Below are 11,037 nucleotides of genomic sequence, written 5' to 3' on the forward strand. Positions count from 1 at the left end.
CGAGGAACACGCGATAACGCGAGCACAGCGTCACACAAAAGAAACGATAGAGAGCGAGCGCCGCGGGCACGCGACAAGCACGTGTACAGCGAGCGAAGACAAAGCGGCGTCAAGTATATAATCCGCGACGCCAAATTAATCGAGACCAGACCGATCCGGACCGTCAACCGAACTCGATGCTATACAGCGGAGAGCAAGGCCTACGACCGACTCGTATCTGCTTCCTCAACCTGCCAACTATCACATCCTCGCAACCAAGGACCGAAGCCAGTACGTTAGCTGCGCTCTGCCGATCTTTATCGACTCTTGTTTGCATCCCGTCGACGTCCCGAACAAGGACCGAAGCCAGTAAGTTAGCTGCGCTCTGTCGAGCTTTCTCGACCCTTGTTCTCAGCCTTTCGACGAGCGAGATCGGGGGTGAATACGCCGATACATCGGCTACTCACGTCCCATCCCGTCTCTTGCGACGCAGACGTGCAAGCGAGCGCGTCTCCGCCAAAACCGCGAAAACAGCATATCGTACTGAGATACGACTTCGATACCGCCGACACCGCGCGATCCCCGCGACCAACCGCGCGAGCCGCGCACGAATCGCGAACACCGAATCGCGACACGCGACCGCCTGCCGAATCTCCGAGGCGAGCTTAGCTTTCGCGCTATACGCTCCGCCTACCGACTTACCTGTCGCGGCCTATCGAAACCGCGATCCGGTAACTGGCGCCGTCACCCAGGAGAACTGTATACTAATACGCGACTACTCTGTACCAAGGCTGAATAAATCTTTTTGTTATTTTTGTTTATTACACTCCGCGTCATCTTATTTCACGAACCCGGACTCCGACGAGCGAATACATCCGTGGCATCGACACCAACCGACACGCGGAGTACGGTTGTTACAAGCTTCCGTACAAGGATCTCTCGAAGGTGTTCTGTTATAAAGTGGATACAATTATGAAAAGATCTCGAGAAGGAGTATAAGAATATGCGATAAAAATAGGGGATTTCATTTAAAAAAATTCAAGGTGACCTTGACCTTGGCGGCGCCACCCGAGATCAAACTCATAAGACTAATAAATAGATCTTTTTACACCTCACAACTTTTGTCTGAAACCATTTTTTATAAAACTTATATTTTTTTAGATATTTTGAGGTTCCGTCCTTTTTCTAACATCCCGTATGCCGTAGCGATGAAATGATCCATTTTTGACCCCAAGTACATTTGCAGAAAATGATCCTTAGGGTGTTCCCAACAATCTTTCAAAGTTTGTCGGTTGTATTTAGGAACACCCTGTATATGATATCGTAACGTAAATTATTTCCGTTAATATCTTTTTTTTGATAAGAATAGTTTTAGTGACAGCTAAAAATTTTCTGGTTTACTCAAAGATACGATTGAGTGAAACATGTTATCATCAAATTATTTTCCTTATTTTTATAGTCTTTATTTCTATGCTATTTGATTTATTACTTATTCAAGTTTCAAATGCTATATTCGTAAAAGACCAAAAAACATTAAATTGTATGTTATAATTTTTTTATAGGTTTTTCTTTTTTTTAGATTGGAAACGTGAAATCTAAAAAGAAGATATCTTATCTGAGGGTTTATTGAACGAGGTCTTATATTCGACGGATATTTTGTTATGTAGCAAGACGGAATATGCGAAAAAGCATTTTCATCATTTTGCTGGTATGGGCTTTTATGGCACATCAAGGACTATGTGGCAAACTGAAAAAGATCGCTCAACAACCGAGCAATATGTTGGAGGACTATACCGCTTATCGTCATATCTCAATTATTCATTTCAATGTGCCAGAACATCTCATCGCGGTCACCTTTAAGTACGTATTGAATTAATTTAACGAGATTTTTAGGACTTGTGTTGCTTGCTATTAAATTTTCAGTCATTTAATCAAATTTCTGCGATATTTTAATATCATTATGTGTACTATTTATTTGGTTTTTATTATACTTGTATGCAAAAATAAACTAAGTTCATTTGTGTCATTTATATTAATTGACAAAATTAAAGGAATACCTCGAATTAATCAACAAATTTATATATATAACATTAATATAATTTTATGAAAATGGTTATAGAACGTTTTTGTTCTAAAAAATACTTTAAAGCTAGAAAAATCCCAGTTTTCTAGCTTTTTCTTCGATAATAAGTAATCTTAATTCTTATTTTATCTTCGATAATAAGTTTTCTTAATAAGTAACAAAGAAAACGTCGAAAATATTTCTTGCCAATTTTAATGGCCTGTAAAGATGGACTTTATATTTGCTACAGAGCAACAAAAAACTAAAAAATAAATATTTACCTTTGCTTATCCTTTTTCCATGATTTTTACCTTGATATATACCAGATGATTCAATACAGGTCTCTTAGAGGCGTATAAATCAAATGAAAATAACTCTATAAATTTATATAAATTTTCTTTCTATAGTATATCCCTGTTAAAATATTCGTCTTTGAAGTTAGAATCTAAAACTCATTTTCTACAAATGACTTTTATAATGTTTATTAGATTTTAATAATCTTTGTATTATTTTTATGCCAAAAGATAGCACGAATTGCGAAATACGAAATGGAATAAATCATACTTCATTCGAAGGTGGGTATTGAGTATACTAAAATTGTAAAAGGGTTTGAGAACATGAGCCTTACTTTCTGAGAAATTTATAATTAAAGTTAGATATCTGTCCAGCTTTAAGTATTGTAACTTAGCTTCAATAAGCAGAGTGAAGTGTAGCAGCTGAACGGGTTAAAGCGCGTTATATTAGATCCTTTATCTGTGGCGGATAAAAATTCGACTCCCTACAATATGAGCTTTTTTTTTGTAGTAACTGCTATACATATTTTACAATTTTATAAATTTTTATTATTTTTTGTAACAAAAATATTGGCAATTATAAGATATTAATCACTTCGCTGATATTGACGCATTTTTGCGTCAAATAAAGGATGTACCAAAAATGGTATTGACGCACTAATATGCACATTATTTTATTATTTTCCCGTTAACAAGATTTTCATCAAATCCAGTACCCAGAGGTTTTTGAAGTCGCTGATTTCGAACCTGAGCTCTGGATTTGAAAATTTTAAATGGCGGATTCAATATGGTGGACCAAAATGTGAGAAGTGACTTGATTTTGATTAAATCTGGTATTCGTGAATTTTTGAGGTCGTTGCTTTCGAATCTGAGGTTACTTTCGTCAAATTCAAGATGGCGGATCCAATATGGTGGACCAAAAAGTGACTTGATTTGGATGAAACTTGATATTCAGGGGTTTTTGAGGTCTCTAATTTCAACACACGTTGATAAAGAAGATCTGCATGAGCATACTCAAAAAATCTATATAAAATTATTTTTTAAACTTCCAGTACAGTTTTAGAATTTTAATTTATATAAATTCCAGTTCAGGGACCTCAAAAACTATTAAGACAAATTTTCATAGAAATCTGCCACTTCATTGAATTTATAAAAAAATTCTAGTCGCCACATTAGATCCGTCAATTTGAACTTTCAAATTTTGATCTCAAATTTGTATTCAGTGACTCGAAAAGTATTTTAGTACTGACTTTTATAAAAATCAAGCATCATTTCGATTTTGCCATTTTTGGGCCAGTTGATGTTGATTTTCTCTGCCAGCGAAGTGATTAATTATACAGTGAGTCCAAAAAGTCTTCGTACACTAGGAATTTTCATAGAAAATAGTTTATTTCTATATGATAATGAATAGTAAACAAATAATCGTTTTTATATATGATAAAGTCTCTCTTTCTTAACGATATACTAGAAACGAAACCTATAAATTAATAAACTCAAAATTAATTATACTCAAAAACGATAAAAGAACGAAATATGGTAATTTAGTAATGCGCAGAAAGTGTTCGTACACCAATGATATCTGTGATAAAAACTTAAGTAAGGAATATATACATCGGATGTTTACATTCCTTGTCTATTTATATTTGGGCTTTGTTCGGTTTTATATATTGACGCGAAATTTCACAGTCGTTCTCTACTTGGTGAAAATGGGTCGAACAAGAAGCGAAACTACCGCGGAGGAAAGACAACTTATTATTAGGCTGCATAATCAATGCGAGTCATTAAATGAAATATGAAAACTGACTATTGGGAGACCGCGTTCTACAATACAGAGTATTATTAACCGCTTTGGCAAGACCAGAACAGTAAAAAAAAGTGCAAGAAACGGACGCCCGTCTGTTTTGTCGGACAACGACAGGCGATTTATCATACGTCAAATTAAAGAAGATCCAAAAACTAGTGCCCCCATGATAGTTGCGGAATTGCTGAAGAGACAAGTCAACATCTCTGTAAATACAGTGACAAACATATTACACAAAGAGGGATACCATGGGCGAATAGCCAAAAAAGCTGGATTAATCAGACCAATCGCAAGAAGCGTTTAGAGTTCGCTCATGAATATCAAACAAAACCTCTAGAATTTTGAAATAAGATTATTTTTACGGATGAAAGCAAGTTCAATTTATTTGAATCGGACGAGAATCAAAAGGTGTGGTGTCAAAAAAATGCTGAGCTTCAGCCGAAAAATTTGATACCCACTGTAAAACATGGAGGTGGCTCTGTGCTACTTTAGGGCTGCATGAGTGCTTCTGGTGTAGGAAATATTCATTTCATCGATGGTACTATGGATCACAAAGCGTATATAAATATTTTGAAAAATAATCTTCATGCCAGTGCCGAAAAAATGAGGTTCCCATGATTTTATATTTCAACAGGATAATGACCCCAAGCACACAGCCACAAATACTAAGTTACTTATGTAACACATCTAAATAGCTGAAAACACCTCCCCAATCAGCTGATTTAAATCTTATAGAACATTTGTGGAGCCTTCTAGAAAATAAAATAAGAAAAAAATATATTTCAAGCAAGAATGACTTAAGACAAGCAGTACAAGAAGAGTGGAACTCAATTACAGCATCTGACACATCCAAATTGGTTCATTCTATGCCCAAACGTCTATAAGTTGTTACAAAAGCTAAAGGCTATCCTACAAAGTATTAATATGATTTTGTTTCTTTCATTTTTGCTTTGTTTCTAGTCAGAATATTGTGTTGTACGAACACTTTCTGCGCATTACTAAATCACCATATTTTATTCCTTTGTCGTTTTTGAGTATAATATTTATTAATTTATAAGTTTTTATGGTATATTGTTACGAAAGAGAGACTTTATTATATGTAAAACCGATTATTTCTTTATTACTCATTATTATACGGAAATAAACTATTTTCTGTGAAAATTTCTAGTGTACGAAGACTTTTTGGACTCACTCTATACAAGGTGTCCCAGAACAACCTTTGATGCTCTTGTGAAGGCATAATACGGATTATGATGAACATAAAAGTCCTATACCGTTTTGCGATATTTGAAATAATTATCGAGATATTAATTAAAGAAGATTTCTAAATATGTAAAATATATAATATATTTAAGAAATATATTATATATGTATATTAATTATTATATATAATTTATTAATTATAATTACTATTTATAATATAGAATATATATTATAATAAAATATGTATGTATATGTGTGTGTGTGTGTGTGTGTGTGTGTGTGTAACGTAAGACGTACGAAAAGAAATATATAAGTATTATATTATATATATAAGTATTATATGTATATATATATATATATATATATATATATATATATATATATATATATAAAGTATTATATATAGAGATATTTGAGGTGATCGATTAAAATGGGATACCCTGTGTGTGTGTGTGTACACACAAAGTATCCCATTTTAATCGATTACCTTAAATATCTCTATATGAGATTTAAGGTGGGCCATTTTACGGGACCCACCCAAATTTCTCCATAAGTAAGCCAAATATAGAAAAATAGTTAAGACAAAACTTGTTCAGGACAATGAGGGTCACCTTTCTCAATAAATGAATTTGACTTTGAGGTCAAATTTCAAGGTCATTTGGAGGTCAGTGATTTTTTTAAATGAGACCGCCTACTTTTGATACCGGATTCGAAAAGAGCGGGAAATTTTACGTCAGAAATGATATTTTTAAATTTTTTATTTTGACCTTTAGAAGGTCAAATCAAGGTTTTAAAAGCGCTCAGAAGCTGTTTGTTTAAATGCGATTATCTTACTTTTAGCATTACCCAGAAACAACGACGTGGACGTAGTAAGTTCTGTTTCTTTTGGGGTGCCTGATTATCGTGAGTCCCCTTGTCTCTCACGTTTGGGGTGCTTGTTTACCGTGAGTCCCCTTGCCTCTCACGTTTGGGGTAAAATTTACGTTTAAATTACATTTTAGTAATCGTTTATTTTACTATTTTTTGTTGAGTATTTTTTGTGGTTGTTAACATTTTTTCTTATTTAATTTCATTAAAATTAAAACTCAATAGTGAGAGGCAAGGGGACTCACGGTAAACAAGCACCCCAAACGTGAGAGGCAAGGGGACTCACGGTAAACAAGCACCCCAAACGTGAGAGGCAAAGGGACTCACGATAATTAAGCACTCCAAAGGAAACAGAACTTACTACGTCCACGTCGTTGTTTCTGGGTAATGCTAAAAGTAAGATAATCGCATTTAAACAAACAGCTTCTGAGCGCTTTTAAAACCTTGATTTGACCTTCTGAAGGTCAAAATAAAAAATTTAAAAATATCATTTCTGACGTAAAATTTCCCGCTCTCTTCAAATCCGGTGTCAAAAGTAGGCGGTCCCATTTAAAAAAATCACTATGACCTCCAAATGACCTTGAAATTTGACCTCAAGGTCAAATTCATTTACTGAGAAAGGTGACCCCCATTGTCCTAAACAAGTTTTGTCTTAACTATTTTTCTATATCTGGCTTACCTATGGAGAAATTTGGGTGGATCCCGTAAAATGGTCCACCGTGTATATACACAGGGTGTCCCACGTAAGACGTACGAAAAGAAAAATATAAGTAGAACACATAAAAGTGAATAAAAATTGTATAGGTCATTTTTCAAACAACCACATAAAATTCGAAGATATTAATTAAAATATTTGGGTATATCAGAATGCGGCGACACGGCAGGCGGGACCGCCTCCAGGGAGGTAGACCGTTTGGCATACTGAAATGAGTAGCTCTATGTGTGCGTCCGTGTACGTGTGCGTTCTTTCATTTTCTTTATAATAAAATATGTACGCCGGCCGCGGCGAGCCATATGTCCCGCCTGCTGCGTCGTCGTGCTCTGATATGCCCAATTATTTTAATTAATATCTCGAAATTTTACGTGGTTGTTTGAAAAATGACCTATAAAATTTTTGTTCACTTTTATGTGTTTGACTTACAGTGGCGGACATATACTTACGTACAGTTAGCAAAATTAGATTTTATTCGTTGTATACTTATACATGAAATAGTTAAACAAAAATCCATTACGTTTTTTACAAGTTTATAGCATATGTTATGAAATAGCAAAACAGTGTTTATCAATTTACTATAACTAAGAAGTTTCTTGTGTTTGTGTTTACTCAAGTGTGAAATTTGCTGCAGACATGTACTTACGTACATATAAGAACACGAATATTTTAACAAGTTTCTTTGGCTTATTACTATAATATGTTAATATTTGGCAGCTAGACCCTTGTTCCTAAGAACTGCGGCACATCTTCGTGGCATAGATTCGATAAGACGATTGCACCGATTAACAGATATGGAATTCCAAGCTTCTTCTATCGTGGCGTACAATTCCTCAATATTCTTCGGCTTCCACTGTTTTACTTATTTGTCCACATCGATCCATAACATTTCTATTGGATTCAGATCCGGAGCTTGTGCTGGCCATTTCATTACGTTGATGTTACGGTCATTTAAAAATGTTTTGACGACGCGTGCGGTGTGTTTCGGGTCATTATCTGCTTGATAAATCCATTCTTCCGGCATATATTCTTCAGCAAATGGAAGCAGTACATTTTCCACGATATTCAAGTACGTAAATCTGTCCATGATTCCTTTTATTCGGTGAATAGAACCTGTACCAATAGTCATATAACCCCATACGAGTACTGACCCATCACCCCCTTTTACAGTTGGTTTTATACAATTCTTGCGATATTCTTCACCCATGCGACGTCTTACGTATACTTTGCCATCAGATCCAAGTCGATTAAACTTAGATTCGTCAGTAAAAATAACTTTAGACCATTGTTGTTGCGTCCAGTTTAAATGTTCTTTTGCAAAAGCGATTCTAGCTCGGTGATTCTTTTCTGATATGAATGGTTTCTTTCTAGCAACCATGTAATTAAAATTCATTTAATCTACGTCGGACAGTTCTAACACATATTTTTATCAAGATCTGATGATATTTCAATGTGAATATCAACTGCAGTTTTAAATCTGTTTAATTCAGATAATCGATGAATCTTACGGTCAGTTCTTATGTCGGTTTTACGTGGTCTCGCTTTATGAGGAACGTTATCTGTCGTTCCATGATGTTTAATATGTTGCATAGCTTGATAATAAGCCATAACAGATATCCCAAGCTCTATAGAAATCTTCCGATAAGAATCTTCCCATTTTTGCGAAGCTGCTGAATTTGCCAACGTTGTTTTGGTGTTATATTCTTTCGTTTGCTCATCACAGTACTGTTACAATACGTCTCTCTACCTACATTACTCGGTAGATACTGATAAGTATTGTTTACATTGCAGAAATCTTGATCTATCTGTGTATTACCACAGTGTACGTAAGTACGTGTCCGCATCAAATTTGACATTTGAGTGAACAAACACAAGAAACTTCTTAGTTATAGTAAATTAAGAAGATAAACACTGTTTTGCTATTTCATAATATATGCTATAAACTTGTAAAAAACGTAATGGATTTTTGTTTAACTATTTCATGTATAAGTACACAACGAATAAAATCTAATTTTGCTTACTGTACGTAAGTATATGTCCGCCACTGTATATTTTTCTTTTCGTACGTCTTACGCGGGACACCCTGTATATATGTATATATATATTTATATATACAGGGTGTCCCATTTTAATCGATCACCTCAAATATCTCTTGAACAGTGCATTTTAGGGAAAAATGTTTCAGATAAAAGTTTTGGGATTTTGAGGGGGACATAAGATGATATCATTAGTTTGACCTCGAGTGATGTCAAGGTCAGGACAAGGTCACTTTGAATTTTTTAAATGGAACTCCCTATTTTTCATTACATATTCTTATAGCATACCTCGAGAGCTTTTCAAAACACTTTAATAAAATATTTTTTCATTAAGTATCTTTCGAGTTAAAAGGCTTCAAAGTTACAATATTGTTGCCATTAGCATTGGTACTCAAGGTGTTTGACCGACGGTTAAAACCTTTTGAATGTTGTTTAGGGCCATGACCTTGACAACATTTGTCAAGGTCAAGGCGATTGGAGGCTGTTCCTAATTTTTTCATTTCTTCAAATTTTACAGTGAAAACAAAAATAATTTAAAATCATGGGGTAATATGTGCGACTCGATTAATCCCAAAAAGTCATAAAGGTCACAATGTTCTTTGTATCAAAATAATAGCTCGTAAACTAGAGGTAAAGTCTTTGATCAGTGATTTATTAATTTAAAACAAAGCCATTGATAATCCACCTAAGATAAGATCGTATGTGATTCAACCACCTAAGGCAAGATCGTATCTGACCCATTCACCTTCGTTCGGTTTGAGCAACTCAAAATACACGACACCAAGCTGATCCCACTAAATACTGCGACGAGACTCGCGAGATTATTTCGCGAGCGCCGGCAGACAGTCGCCTGTCAGCCGCGTCGACAATTTGCTGTCGGCTCTGAGTCACACCACGAAAACGCGTACGATAGTTGGGCGCCAGGTACGGAAAGGCCGCACCACCTCGATAAACGCGAGATGCGATACATTGCACGAAATTCGCGTGTCTCGGAACCGTCGGGACCAGCAGCTCCTAGGATTTTAGAGTCGGAGACGGGATGGGCTCAGGAAAGGCGGCAATGCCTCCACACGCTTTCGAGAGTATTTCGTTTATTCGTGGGACTATCGCACATCCCGATAAGAAGCACGGTACAGTTCACTAAAAGAATCGACAGTCGCGAGACGGTAATACGATCGCTACAATGATAAACCCGAGGACGATTTCCTCGGGTGAGTCTTATGGCATGCGCGGTCGCTCCGCGGACGAGACAACAGTACGCGCGCGATAATGACACGGACTACGACCATCGGACAGAATACGGAGCAGAGGAGTGGTCTTATAAGTCTCGGTGATGGCTCTCGGGTCGGTGGCAGCGGCGGCGATGACGGTCCTCGTCCTTCCGGATCCTCTCTCTCTCTCCCTCTTTTTCTCTCCCTCTCGCTCCTCCTCTCGCTCGCTCACTTCACTCTCGCAACACTCTTTTCTGCTCTCTCGCTTTCTCTCTCTCTCTCTCTCTCTCCGTCACTCCGTCCGATAGTTGCCTCGATACGGTAGTTCGCGTTGACGGATCTGGCAGTTCACGGCGACGGTCGCGGTAAGGCTGCTCATCCATCGATGTCCGGAGGATCGCGTATCCTCGCAAATTCTCCTCCGTCACTTTCCCTCTCGCCCCGCTCGTTCGGCATTCGGGAATCGGCAATTTTCGGTACGGTTGTCTCGAGACGTTTCCTGTCTCGAGACAATGTTGCCGTCGTGGATCACCTTGTTGTCTGTCTCGGCGCTCCTGTTTTTTTCTGCTGGGTTCCTCGCGACGGCTGTGTCCGCTGAAAGTAAACATAGCTGACAGTCTCACGTCTAATTTTCGATAACTGTGCTCTCGGTACAGAATATTCTAAACGTTAGAATATTCGATATTGGTGAGCGATCTGCACTTCGAGAATATTTTAACACAAAATAGTGAGAGCGCGATTCACCTGATCTGGAATGGTGTGGAGTTGTCGGTTGCTACTTTCTCGTCCCTCGATACTCTCCGTTCCTCCAGTCCTGGTGGCCGGCCAGGGATGTCGGGGAGGGGGGGGGGGGGGGCACAGAGTTGGGGACGT

At 37.1% G+C, this 11,037-nt stretch overlaps 1 protein-coding gene across 10 annotated transcripts in view; it reads left to right on the forward strand.

Moving 5' to 3' along the window:
* LOC116852195 (transmembrane protein 8B-like) overlaps nt 1-11,037 on the forward strand; it is a 213,237-nt gene that overhangs the window by 105,587 nt on the left and 96,613 nt on the right. For 4 of the 10 annotated variants that reach the window (XM_032832287.1, XM_032832285.1, XM_032832286.1 and 1 more), the window contains exon 1: nt 1,721-1,839. Coding sequence is in view for 3 of the 10 variants with exons in the window: in XM_032832282.1 (XP_032688173.1) it covers nt 1,658-1,839 (182 nt within the window). In the remaining 7 variants the exon portion in view is untranslated. Of the gene's footprint in view, nt 1-1,541; nt 1,840-11,037 lie in introns of those variants that run through there. The other 6 variants (XM_032832281.1, XM_032832283.1, XM_032832282.1 and 3 more) reach the window with 5 other exon arrangements.

The sequence above is a fragment of the Odontomachus brunneus genome, unplaced genomic scaffold (genome assembly GCF_010583005.1).
Source record: "Odontomachus brunneus isolate Ranch 3 - 2012 unplaced genomic scaffold, Obru_v1 Obru_scaffold_206, whole genome shotgun sequence".
In the NCBI taxonomy this organism is placed as follows: domain Eukaryota; kingdom Metazoa; phylum Arthropoda; class Insecta; order Hymenoptera; family Formicidae; genus Odontomachus; species Odontomachus brunneus.